The following is a 13,717-nucleotide window of genomic DNA, read 5'->3' as shown; positions in this document are numbered from 1 at the left end:
CACCAATGGACCACCTCTATTGTCTTCTGGGTCACACTGTTTTCTAGCAAGAAGTTTGCTGTCATTCTTATCTTCGTTTTGTATATAATGTATCTTCTTTTACTCTATTTTCTCTTTATTATTGATTTTAAGCAATTGGATTATGATGTGCTTTGGTATGTTTTACTTTATGTTTATCCTGCTTAGAGTTCATTGAGATTCTTGGATTTCTAGGTTTCTAAATATGAGTTTGAAAAAAAAATTAAGATATCATTTCTTTAAATATATTTTCTGGGGGCTTCCCTGGTGGCGCGGTGGTTGAGAGTCTGCCTGCCGGTGCAGGGGACATGGGTTCGGGCCCTGGTCTGGGAGGATCCCACGTGCCGCGGAGTGGCTGGGCCCGTGGGCCACGGCTGCTGAGCCTGGGCGTCTGGAGCCTGTGCTCTGCAGCAAGGGGGGCCGCGATGGTGGGGGGCCCGCGCACCGCGATGAAGAGTGGCTCCCACTCGCCGCAGCTGGAGAAGGCCCTCGCACAGAGGCGAAGACCCAACACAGCCAAAAATAAGCATAATAAATAAATAATAAATAAAAATTAAAAAAAATATATATATATATTTTCTGCTACCCTGTCTCCTACCCTGGACTCCAACTTCTTGTATGTTAGACCATTTAGTATAGTATATAGAACCTATGGGATAATCCCACAGGTCACTGAGCTTCTGTTCATTGTTTCTCAGTCTTTTGTTCTTTCCAAGTTTCTGTTTGGATAGTTTCTGTTGCTATATCTTCAAGCTCACTTATCTTTACTGCTGTTTTTGTTAAACTCATCTAGCATCCAGTGAACTTTATATTTCAGGTGTTATGTTTTTAAGCTCTAGGAGTTCAGTTTTGTTCTTTTTTGTGTCTTCTTCTTTTCTTGTGATGCTCTGCAGTCCAGGAAGTGCCTGCAGTAAATTGCTGCAGTCGTAGGCTCCTTGTGTCCCTTCTGAAGGATCACAACCCTGCTCTGCCTGTTGTCTAGTGTCTACAAACAATTGTTGCATACATTTTGTCCAGTTTTTTTGAATTGTTTATGTTGGGCCGAGAGCAAATCTGGTACCAGTTACTCCACTGTGGCCTAGCCTTCATTTTGGATGGTTCCTGTTTCAATATAAAACACTTTTTGCATGGATTTATACTTTGACTAATTTGAATATTATCATCCCTGCTTTTCTTTTTCCAATTTTTTTTTTTTTGGTGAAATGCACATAACATAAAATTTATCATCTTAACGACCATTTTTACGTGCACAGTTCAGTGGTATTAAATACATTCATAATGTGCAGTCATCACCACCATCCATCTCCAGAACTCTTTTTTTTAATAGTTTTATTTTTGTAACCATGTTAATGTTTATAAATTTGTTTACTTTTTAAATATTTATTTATTTAGGTTGCACTGGGTCTTAGTTGTGGCATGTGGGATCTTTGTTGCGGCATGCAGGATCTTTAGTTGCGGCATGCGCACTCTTAGTTGTGGCATGCGGATTTATTTATTTATTTATTTATTTACTTTATTTTTGGCTGTGTGGGGTCTTAGTTGTGGCACGTGGGATCTTCGTTGCATCATGCATGAGGGATCTAGTTCCCTGACCAGGGATTGAACCTGGGCCCCCTGCATTGGGGGTGCGGAGTCTTACCCACTGGACCACCAGGGAAGTCCCCATCTCCAGAACTCTTTTCGCCTTATAAAATGGAAACTCTATACCCATTAAACAATAACCCCCATTTCTCCTCCCCACCCAGCCTCTGACAACTAGCATTTTACTTTCTGTCTCTTTGATTCTGTCTGTATGATTTTTCTGTCTCTAAGTATGTCACATAAATGGAATCATATAGTATTTGTCCTTTTGTGACTGGTTTATTTCACTTATCATAATGTCCTCAAGGTCCATCCATGTTGTAGCATATGTCAGAATCACATTTTTAAGCTTGAATATGGTTCCATTGTATGTATATACCACATTTTGCTTATCCATTCATTTATCTATGGACATTTGGGTTGCTTCCACCTTTTAGCTATTGTGCATAGGGCTGCTATGAACATGGGTATATAAGTATCTCTTTGAAACACTGCTTTCATTTCTTTTTGGTACATATGTAGAAGTGGAATTGTTGGATCATATGGTAATTCTATTTTTATTTTTTTGAGGAACCGCTATACTTTTTTCCATAGCAACTGCACCATTATACTTTCCTACCAACAGTGCACGAGTGTTCTTATTTCTCCACATCTGTGTCAACACTTGTTATTTTTCTATTTTTTTTTTTTTACAGTAGCCATTCTAATGAGTGTGAGGTGGTATCTCACTTTGGTTTTAATTTGCCATCCTTGCTTTTTGTCCATGTTTTTTTTGTTATGCCTACTCCCTTTTATTTTTAACCTTTTTCTGTCATTTCTTTAGATGAAAGGAACATATCTTTGGTTTATTTTTTGGGCTGAGAGCTTTTTTCATTTAGGAATCTAAACCCATTCATATTTATTATTACAATTGCTATCTTTGTCCTTTTTTTTCCCTAGTACCTTGCAGATTTCTCTTCATCTCATTTTTTTTTTTTTCTGTATAAACATCATCTTTTCTGTGATTTGGAAGGCAAGCAGTGTTTTTATTCCAGTAGTCATTACTTTAAAGCTTTTCCAAAACATTCTTAAGCAGAATGCTTGTAAATAAAGGAATAACTAAAATATACTTATCAAAATTAGTAACAGGAAAATAATTCTTGACTCTGTTGGGAATTATGAAGATGTGTTATTTCCATTTGTTTCCTTTCTGCCCTTTTTTTTTTTTTTTTTTTACTGTAATTGGGCAGAGTATAGCGTCAAGGTTTTTTTTTTATCTGTTGTAGCTCTTCTTTAGAATTGATGAACTCTTTCAAAAGAGTAAGCAATTTCTGTGACCCATTTTATAGCTCATTTAACCCATTTTGTGGGCTTTCATCAGCTGTGGCTGGTGGGAGTTACAGGAGGTTTCCAGCCCTGATTTCTTTCTCGTGCAAATAGCAGCTCCCTGACGCAGGTTAGGGGTCTGGTGTCTGCCTTCCAAGGGCACGGATATGGCTGTAGCATTTGGTTTTTCAGAGAAGCCTTAGCAGCCCTGATCTTTTTTTCTTTGAGGTTAATCTGATTATTTTCCTAGATACACTGGATTCCCTTCTTTATCTTTAGTTTGGAAACTATTCTAGTATCTATGATCTGTTAGTCATCTTTCCATGTTTATCTTTGTTCTTTCCTCTGTTCTGGTAAACAGCCTTGGGCTAGTCTTCTATTTTAATGTTGTGATTTTTTTCTTAGCCCAATCCACAATTTACTGTCTTATTTTTCCTTTTTTAAAAACAACAGCTTTATCGAGATATGATTCACATATGATACAGTTCACCTATTTAAATTGTACAATTCATTCGTTTTTAGTATATTCACAGAGTTATGCAACCATCACCACAATCAATTTTAGAACATTTTTGTTGTTCCAAAAAGCAACCCTGTACCCATACCCCCATTTCCTTCCAGTCCTTCCCCCCAGTCCTAGGCTACCACTAATCTGTTTTCTGTCTCTGTAGACTGGCCTATTCTGGACATTTCATTCCTCCTGTGGTAGAATGTATCAGTATTTTGTTCCTGTATATTGCCGAATAATATCCCATTGTATGGATATACCACATGTTATTTATCCATTCACCAGTCGATGGGCATTTGGATAGTTTCCATTTTTTGGCTTTAGGAATGATGTTGCTCTGAACGTACAAGTTTTTGTGTGGACATGTTTTCATTTCTCTTGGGTAGATGGCCAGGAGTGGAATTGCTAGGTCATATGTTAACTCTATGTTTTTTTGTTTGTTTTATTTTTTTATTTTGGCTGTGCTGTGTGACCTGTGGGATCTTAGCTCCCTGACCAGGGATTGAACCCAGGCCCTTGGCAGTGAAAGCACAGAGTCCCAACCACTGGGATGCCAGGGAGTCCCCCATGTTAACTCCGTTTAAACTTGTTAGAAACTGCCAGGCTGTTTTCCAAAGTGGCCGCACCATTTTACATTCCCACCAGCAGTGAATGAGGGTTCTGATTTCTCTGCATCCTCCTTATCACTTGTCATTATCTGCCTTTTTTGTTATAGCTGCCCACACTAGAACACAGTTCAGCCAAGTTCTCTGCTGCTTTATGATAAAGATTGCCTTTTTTCTCTCCCTCTCTTTTTTTTGGCCGCACCACACAGCTGCGTGATCTTAGTTCCCTGACCAAGGATTGAACCTGGGGCCACGGCAGTGAAAGCACAGAGTCCTAACCACTGGACCTCCAGAGGAATCCCTAAACATTCATATTTCTAGCAACATTCTGTTCATGATAATATACGTATTCTCTAAGGCAATAGAGGCTTTCTCACTTCCTTCTGAGCCATCACCCTAATCACTTTTTTTTTGGCCACACTGTGGCTTGTGGGATCTTAGTTCCCCGACCAGGGATTGAACCCAGGCCCTCAGCAGTGAAAGCATGGGGTCCTAACCACTGGACCGCCAGGGAATCCCCCAATCTTTTTTTTTTTAATTAATTAATTTATTTTTGGCTGCATTGGGTCTTCATTGCTGCGCACAGGCTTTTCTCTAGTTGTGACAAGTGGGGGCTACTCCTCATTGCGGTGTGTGGCCTTCTCATTGTGGTGGCTTCTCTTGCTGCGGAGCACGGGCTCTAGGCACGCATGGGCTTCAGTAGCTGTGGCACACGGGCTTAGTTGCTTTGCGGCATGTGGGATCTTCCCGGACCAGGGCTTGAACCCGTGTCCCCTGCATTGGCAGGCGGATTCTTAACCACTGTGTCACCAGGGAAGTCCCTCCAATATCTTAAGGTAGAAGATTAGATTAGTGATATGAGATCTTTCTTTTTTGATATAGGCATTTATATGTTTAAATTTTCCTCATCGGGCTTCCCTGGTGGTGCAGTGGTTGAGAATCCACCTGCCAATGCAGGGGACACGGGTTCGAGCCCTGGTCCGGGAAGATCCCACATGCCGCGGAGCCAGTGGGCCCGTGAGCCACAATTACTGAGCCTGCGTGTCTGGAGCCTGTGCTCCGCAACAAGAGAGGCCATGATAGTGAGAGGCCCGCGCACTGTGATGAAGAGTGGCCCCCGCTTGCCCAACTAGAGAAAGCCCTCGCACAGAAACAAAGACCCAACACAGCCAAAAATAAATAAATAAATAATTAATTAAAAAAAAAATTTTTCCTCATCATCTTTCCTTTTTAATAGACAACTTTGCCCCCAAGTCTTTGTCTAGGAAAAAAACCCCGAGGACAAAGGTAGAAACCAGCAGCTTTTTATTTTTTATTTGATTTTATTTTTTATTTTTCAGAATAATTTGTTTATTGTGTGTGTTATGAATTGTAGTGTCACAGTTTGTTCTCCCGACCCCCACTTTATAGTTTCTCACATATTTTTTTTGAATTTTATTTTATTTATTTTTTTATACAGCAGGTCCTTATTAGTCATCAATTTTATACACATCAGTGTATACATGTCAATCCCAATCGCCCAATTCATCACACCACCACCACCACCCCCCCGCCACTTTCCCCCCTTGGTGTCCATACGTTTGTTCTCTACATCTGTGTCTCAAGTTCTGCCCTGCAAACCGGTTCATCTGTACCATTTTCTAGGTTCCACATATATGCGTTAATATACGATATTTGTTTTTCTCTTTCTGACTTACTTCACTCTGTATGACAGTCTCTAGATCCATCCACGTCTCTACAAATGACCCAATTTCGTTCCTTTTTATGGCTGAGTAATATTCCATTGTGTACATGTACCACATCTTCTTTATCCATTCGTCTGTCGATGGGCATTTCGGTTGCTTCCATGACCTGGCTATTGTAAATAGTCCAGCAGCTTTTTATTACGGGCGTTTTATTGCTTCCTCTCTGGGCACCTCCTGTGTGCTGGTTCTTGGCTTGAGCCTTAGAAGGACTGACACCGGTCAGTCCACACACTTTCCTGGGCTCTTTTGTTTTGTTTTAAAATGGCATTTGTATACGATACTCTATGCTGTGCGTGTGTGTGTATCCTGAATGACACAAGGGAAATCTTACTTTATAGCCTGTGCAATAATCCATACTCTGCTGTAGTATTTCCATAGCACAGAAGACAAAAAGACACATTAGAAAAGACACATAGTTAACATTTCTGTGTTTATTTTTATGGCATAAACTGGATGGATGGACGATGGGTGGGTGGAAAAGACGTGTGATAGCTTTTTCCAAATGTGAGGCTGCCCCTGCTTAGTGTTCCCAGGGTGCCTGCTCTTCCCAGCTGGGAGAGGCCCTGTGGCCCAGGAAATGCCCTCCCCCTGACACAGGGCTGATCCCTGGGCCTGGTGTGGGCGGTGTGATGAATGTGGTGTCTCCCTAGGGCGTCTGTGAGGAGATGACCTACGAGGAAATTCAGGATCATTATCCACTGGAATTTGCCCTGCGAGACCAGGACAAGTACCGGTACCGGTACCCCAAGGGGGAGGTAGGTGGGATATGGGGGCTTAGTCCCAGCCACCTGCTGCCTGCCTGGGAGGACCGCCTGTGACTGAGGGCCCCGAGGGGCTCTGCAGAGGCTCCGTGGGCAGCAGGAGGGGCCTGGCCTCAGAGGTAGGCAGCCTGGGTGTGTGTGTCACCTCCACCACTTCTCAGCCGTGGCCCAGGCTGCAGGCCCCTCCTTGGGTGGTGGGTGAGCAGTGCTGCCCAGGAATCCCAGCCCTGAGGCCTCCTGGAGCCCTGTTTCCCGTCACTCCCCATCTTTACTTTCCCCATCCCTGGAAGTGTCATAGGGTGACCCCATCCTCCCTGCAGCTCCAAACACCACCCCTAGCCCTGAATCCAGACCTAGGGATTCATTTTCCCCTGGTGAGTCGTGGCTGCCATAAGTCACCTGCACTGTCACCTCCCCTCAGACTGGCTCTCGCCTCAGCCCAGGCCCCGGGTAGAAACAGTGTCACCTTTGACTCATGTATCTCCCACTTCTAGGACGTGACCTGGGGCAGTGGCCAAATAAAAATACCTCCCACAGACACACAGGTTTGCGTACACACATACATGTACACATGCAGAAACCCCCCGCCCAAATGCCAGGCTCACAGGTGCCTATGCTGTGCTGTCCTCGGGAATAGGACAGCTTCGGGTAGCATTAATATTTCCCCACATCATACTGTGAGGGAGAGCCCAGATTTAGAACCAAACCAGATAACAGTAAAAAGAAACAAAGCAGCTGGCTGCTCAAAGTTGAGAATACAGGGGGGAAATTGGTAGGGAAGTTAGTTTCCAGAAGAAGCAATCTAGGATTTCCCCAGAAATACCAGGGACTGGCACAAGTTGGTATTACTCCCAATCAAATCATGGGGCAAACTCAGCTCCAAGCTTGAGGCCTTTTCTTTTTCTGAAGGACGGCTCACTGTGTGCAAACAGGGGTGAACCCCCAGGGCTGGGTCTCCCAGTGAAAAGCTCTAGACCTGCCAGTCACCGGGGTTGGTCCAAGGGCTCCCTCACGGCACCCAGGGGAGGTACAGGGCAGGCAGACTGTGAGGGTCCTTCCTGGGAGCTCAGGCATTCTGACAGGTTGCACTCTGGCAAGTTTGGGAGGGTTTTGCTTCCCCTCCCCACAAGCCTCGTTCTGTGTACTCCACGTGCGCTGGGTAGGAAGGGAGCCGTGTCTTCTCCACCTGTCATCAGTTGCCAGCATGTGAATTCCAGCAGCTGAGGGTTCAACAAAGGGCCCCAGGATGGGCACGGAGGTGGCCCCTTGGACGCAGCCTAAGCCCCAGCCCTGCCCTCTCGGTCCTACTGGGACCTGGCCCTGGGATAGGGGAGGTGATCCCTTTGTCAGACTGCCAGAATGGTGAGGAGTTCAGGAGAAGGTAGCCCACTACCCAGAACGTCTCCATCCCTACCCCCGGAGCTGGGTTGAGGGACGCTTCCTACTTGCCCTTGCAGTCCTATGAGGACCTGGTCCAGCGACTCGAGCCTGTCATCATGGAGCTGGAGCGGCAAGAGAACGTGCTGGTCATCTGCCACCAGGCTGTGATGCGCTGCCTCCTGGCCTACTTCCTTGACAAGGCGGCAGGTGCGGACGCTGCCCCTGGGGAGGTGGGATGTGTGTGTGAGAGAGATTGAAGGGGACTGTCACCTGGGCATCCCTGGTGCCAGCCCTCTCCGTCTGTGTCCACAGAACAGCTGCCCTACCTCAAGTGTCCGCTGCACACGGTCCTGAAGCTGACCCCTGTGGCTTATGGTAAAGAAGCTTCCCGCATGCTGACCTGGTTGCCAGACTGGCTCTCTGCAGAGTTCCGTGATTTTCTGCAAACCCCTCCCTTGAAAATTCATTAGATGCTCATTCCTCCTCCTTCCGCCCCACCACCTTTCCCAATTTGCTTTTTAATTTTTTTTGTTTTAATTCCTGCAGCCACAGGAAGCCTCCCCAATGATCCTTCCTTAACCATCACCCACCCACATGAAGGGCTTTTCTACTGGTTTCTCCAAAATCCCCCAGAAAGCCCCACGGCCCCCAGGACCCGGACCTGAAAATATGCGCCTCTGCCTTGGGCTCTGCCGGCAGAGGCCTCACGCAACTTCCTAACCTCCTGGGTCCCGGCTCCTCCCCTTCAACACTGTACAAGGCACTCTCACGTGGTTGTGCCCTCAGGACAATCACTGTAAAGCTCAGTGGCAGCTGAAGTCATCCCAGTGCGTGTTAATCGCCTCGTCCCCCTTTGCACTGAGCGCCTGGCACCGTGGTGATCCCGCCTCGTGTGTGAGACGGGGCTGGGTGCGGGTCTGCTCAGCGTAGTGGCCCCTCACTGAGCTAGGCTTGTTGCTTCTCAGACCGCCCTCAGCCCCCGAGGTGGGCCGCTCATCCTCACCGTGGCTGCGCCTGGTGCCCGGGCTCCTTGGCGAGCCTGCGCCGGCCAGTGGCCCAGAGGCTCGGGCCTGACACGCTGCCTAGTGCTTCCTCACGGGGCCTCCGCGGCTGCCTAAGGTGGGAGGACTGGAGTGAGGCTGAGGCCTCCTCCCGGGAGAAGCTTCTACCCCTGTGGCTCAGCTGCCTTTCAGGAGGGGGAATGGATTTGCATCTTCCCTTTGGCAGGTTGTAAAGTGGAGTCCATATTCCTGAATGTGGCGGCCGTGAACACGCACCGGGACAGGCCTCAGGTAGCAGCCGGGTCACTGCTGGGGTGGTGGGCACGTTCCTGGGGGTCCAGACACAGCAACCCAGGGCCAGGCCCAGCTGGGGCATCTACTGAGTGAGCTTGAGTTCTCTGTCAGGGTGACGCTGTGGCCAGAATAGAGGCTAGAGGCCTACAGGGGGCAGGCGCTTCCATGTCCCACCAGCCCAGGCCTCATGAGCACCTGTCCAACTTGAGCACCTTTAAAAAGTAAAAGTGAAAAATGTCCTGCTTTGTTGCGGAAAGGGCCGTGCAGAGGCTGAGGGTGTCTCGGTGCTGCGTAGAGACCTTCCTGCGGAAGGACACGTCTCTGTTCTGTGTTCCCCCAGCGTTAAAGATAGAAGCTCCTTGAAGTGTTGCCCAGAAGCACTTCATGCCCGTGTGGGATCCTTCTGCCATGTTGGTTTCCTCTCCCACTGAGGCCAAGAGCAGGACCGCCCCCTCTGGGCCCCATTCCGAGTCTGTTGCACCAGGAAGGCTCCTGGGGCCTTAGTCATGCCTGCTGCCACCCACAATGGGACGTGCTGGGCCTTGGGTCCCTGCCCAGGGTGCAGGCCTTGGGCCCCGCAGGCTGAGGTGTGTGGACGTGTCCTCCTACTTCCTAAGGCTGCTTCCTCTCACCAGAACCAGTCATTGTGTAAACCTCTTCCCTGTTTGCTCTGAGAGTCCGATGCAGGCCCAGTCTGGCACACACAGGTCTCAGAGGAAGATGTCCCAACAGGCCCCTCGTGCTGAGGAAAGCCCAGAAGGCGTTGGGCCCCCAGCACTGACAGGGTGATGGTGAAAGAGGCCCCTGGACCCAGCAAGCATCAGGGGCTGGTGCCCCGGTCCATTTGCAGGAGTCAACATGGCCATGGGGTAGTTGGCAGGCACCCTGCCTGCCTCTGGGTAGGCGCTTCTGAGAGGCAAACTTCTGTTGGCCACAGGTTCTGGGATGGTTCCTTTTAAGGTGGGCAGGATCTCCAGGTCCTGGCCCATCCTTGGGGGCAGGTTGTGGTGAGAAAGGGGCCCTTGGGAAGCCTGCCCCCAGTGAGAATTGCACCTGCCCCTACAATTCCAGTGGCCAGCCCTGTGAACTCAGGAGTGTGGCCAAAGGGGCCATGTTTCCCTCCCTGCAGATCTGGGCTGTGGCCCAGGTCATTGGTGACCTGCTCCGTTGGGCAACCAAGATCAGGGATCACATAGGATCACGTAGTCTTACAGAGTTGAGGGGAGTCTCTGACCCCCATCCCTTAGGCCTGAGATGCCCTGAACTCAGCCGGCTGTGGACAGAACTGGGCTCTGCAGCTGAGGCAGGGGAGGGGGGCTGTTCAGGAGGTGCAGGGGGCCCTGTGCCCCAGCTCTCAGGGGACAGACCAGGCTGTAGAACAGGAGATGTCCGCAGGCTGCTGGGGCCATATCTGACACCTGTCCACCGACACACCGACATAGCCTGGAGGAGGGCACCCTCAGGAGCTGGTCCCCTTCCCAGCCAGCTGTTTCTTCCCACCTGACCCAGACCTGCGGCAGGAGGCGGGGATGGCCTCACTCTGGGTAATGCCTGACCTGCCTGCAAGGAGCAAGCAGGAACTGGAGGTGTCCTTCATCCCCCACCTTTATTCTGGTGTTTGTCACCCACCACGTGTCAAGAGGCTCTTGATCCCGGCTCTTAGGAAAGGTCGGGGTCTAAGTCCTGTGGCCGGGGCTCCTCGGGGTGAGAATGTGAGTCCAGCGGCCATAGCGATGAGCGAAGCAGATAGTGGTGACGGTCTGTCCTTGGCAGAGGGTCAGTGTTCTGTGTGTTTAATTTTGTGCAGAATGTAGACATCTCTCGGCCTCCGGAGGAAGCCCTTGTCACGGTCCCTGCTCACCAGTGACCGTGTGTCGTCCACTGCAACCCGCGGGCAGGTGTTGATCTCTGTGGACGAGGTCATTCCAGGTCCTCTGCTCTGTGTGACAGTCACCACACAGGAACACCCTCAAAGCCATGCATGGCTGGTGGCACCCAGAATCCCTGCCCCAGCCCACCTGTTTCCTTGTTGACAGCGACAGGGTTGTATGCGGTGCCCAACCTGCTGCTAAAAACCACTTGGCCTGACTGCGTCTGCACCGGGCTGGTGAGAGGTTTCCCAGCCCCTGATCCTTCTGTTCTCTCTCACCGGCCGGGTGGGCTTTGTGAAGTGTGAAACCCAAAAATGTGAAACGGAAAGCACTTGCTGTGATGTTTCCACCCACTGAGGCCGAGCTGCCTGGGTAGACCTGGGGACCCCTGCCAGGGCTCTGCTGCCCTCTCTTTGGCCACTTCCTGAGCCAGAGGTAAGGTGTTCATGAGCTGCTGCTGCCTCAGTAAGCGGGAAAGAGCCCTCCCCATCCTGCCTCGCCAGGAACTGAAGAGCTTCCGCCAAGGCAACCACCTCCACTGGCCAGACCCTTGGGTCCGTGCGTCTGCATTTGTGGACGCTCAGGAAAGCAGTGTGTTCACTTCAGCACGTGGGAATGCACAGAAACATGCAGGCATCGGGGTGTTTGCAATTACCCGTTCCCAATTATGCCTACACTGGAATACTCGTGGGAGCTGGTAGCCAAGGCCACCCCTCTCCAACTGCTCTCATGGTGCAACACGTAAAGAAAGATGTGAAGACGGGACAGTTGTATGAGTCGCCCTACCCAGTGCTCAAGGGAGAGGCTGCCCTCTCATCTTCCTCTCCCAGCCATGCCACTGGGCTACCTTGCCCACTGCTGCCTGTGTCCACACAAGAGTGTACACTGGTGGCAGGGACCTGCATTTGCTGTGAAGGATTCGGAAAAGCTTTCATGGTCCTGCAAAGCCCGTCCTGGCGTTTGTTGACCTCTACCCGCGGGACTAAGCACAGGAAAGCCCAGAGCTGGAGGCAGCCCCCGGCCAGGGCAGGATTTTCCCAGCTTCTGATTCTTGTACACAGGAGCCTGATGAAAATCACCTCGGGAAGCCTGCCACCTGTCACGCCCCTGAGTTCTTTTGGGCCCAGGGAGTTGGGCTGGGCCGCGGGTTCCGGCTCCCATTTTGTAGCTGGGAGAACAGGCTGGCCAGCAAGTTGTGAGGCTGGGTGAGGAAGTGTGTGGATTTGTAGTTGGATGCGCTGCTGTCCACAGGTGGTGGTCCTTGGTGAAGTCAGGCCCCAGGATCCTGTGTCCCTGGCCCAGGCTGATGGTCTCTCGGCCTCGAGTGCCACAGCAGCTATGGACAGACATGGGTGGAGAGATGTCCAGGACAGAGCCGTGGCAGGGCCCTCCTTCTGGACTTATCTCCTGTCAGAGCCCCAGGCCCCTTAGACCCAGGGCCAGAGGACCACACCACTGCCTTTGGGATGTGGGGACTGCAGCCTTTGCTTCCATGTCCGCCAGAGTATTGGTGACTTTTGGTCATGCTCAGTTGTTGGCCATAGCAGGTCCCTTTGGTCAGCGGCATGTACATCTAGATGTCACCACCTCTCCAAGACCTCAGGCTGGCTGAGGTGAGACCAGCGAGGCCCTTTCTCTCTGTCCAGAGGGCAGCCAGGAGCTACTGGAGACGTGTCACAAGGACTGGGATGGGGCAGAGGGAAGTCTGGGATCCCAGCAGGGCTCACCCTGGGCTGGCTCTGCATGGGCAGCCGTCCACCTGGCTGGCTGCCCGGTTGTAGCCAGGACGGTTGATGTGCTCCTGTTGCAGACATGTTTCCTGCTCGCCCTGGAATGGATGTTGTTGAATCTCAGCCACACATCACACTGTGTCCAACATTCTTTGCAATAAATACTTTTAAAAAAAAGAACAATCTAAGGTTGTGTCGTGTGGCCAGCTCGCCACTGGTGAAGTTCTTTCCAGCGGCTCTGCAAACCCCTGTGCTGTGCTCCCTCCCAACAGGTCTGTATGGGATCCTTGGTCCACCTCCCACCCCCATGACTACCCATCCCTGGAGCGGAAACCGTCTTGCCCTGGAGTGAGCCCTGGGCAGGGCCCGGGTTTTCTCTGGGCTGACCTAGGTTGCTGGGCCCTCACCACTGAGACAGAAACAGACGTAGGGTCCCTGGAAATGTGGGTCCCAAATACTGGCATCCCTGGAGAGGGGAACCAGAGGCTGGGTCGAGGATGGAGGGCCTGCACAAGGCTGTGGGTGGAGCGTGCTGGCTGATTCTCTGGTGTTCTTTGTCACTTCTGGTGTGGGGAAGATGATGACAAGGGGCACCCTTTCCTATGCCTCAGAATTTTTTTTTTCCTTTTGCATTTAAAAAAAAATTTTATTGGGCTTCCCTGGTGGCGCAGTGGTTGAGAATCTGCCTGCTAATGCAGGGGACACGGGTTCGAGCCCTGGTCTGGGAAGATCCCACATGCCGCGGAGCGGCTGGGCCCGTGAGCCACAACTACTGAGCATGCGCGTCTGGAGCCTGTGCCCCGCAACGGGAGGGTCCGCGATGGTGAGAGGCCCGCGCACCGCGATGAAGAGCGGTCCCTGCACCGCGATGAACAGTGGTCCCCACTTGCCGCAACTAGAGAAAGCCCTCGCACGAAC

The 13,717-nt window shown here is 50.3% G+C and overlaps 1 protein-coding gene across 5 annotated transcripts in view; it reads left to right on the top strand.

Moving 5' to 3' along the window:
• PFKFB4 (6-phosphofructo-2-kinase/fructose-2,6-biphosphatase 4) overlaps positions 1–12,987 on the top strand; it is a 36,854-nt gene extending 23,867 nt beyond the window's left edge. For 4 of the 5 annotated variants that reach the window (XM_036868389.1, XM_036868391.1, XM_036868393.1 and 1 more), the window contains 5 exons: positions 6,413–6,517; positions 7,981–8,110; positions 8,216–8,278; positions 9,131–9,195; positions 11,006–12,987. In XM_036868389.1, coding sequence (XP_036724284.1) covers positions 6,413–6,517; positions 7,981–8,110; positions 8,216–8,278; positions 9,131–9,195; positions 11,006–11,065 — 423 coding nt within the window. In that variant the 3' untranslated portion in view covers positions 11,066–12,987. The other variant, XM_036868390.1, reaches the window with a different exon arrangement.
• The last annotated feature ends 730 nt before the right edge of the window (positions 12,988–13,717 follow it).

The sequence above is a fragment of the Balaenoptera musculus genome, chromosome 11 (genome assembly GCF_009873245.2).
Source record: "Balaenoptera musculus isolate JJ_BM4_2016_0621 chromosome 11, mBalMus1.pri.v3, whole genome shotgun sequence".
In the NCBI taxonomy this organism is placed as follows: domain Eukaryota; kingdom Metazoa; phylum Chordata; class Mammalia; order Artiodactyla; family Balaenopteridae; genus Balaenoptera; species Balaenoptera musculus.
Note: the sequence above shows the minus strand (reverse complement) of the source record. Positions and strands in the feature narration are given on the sequence as shown.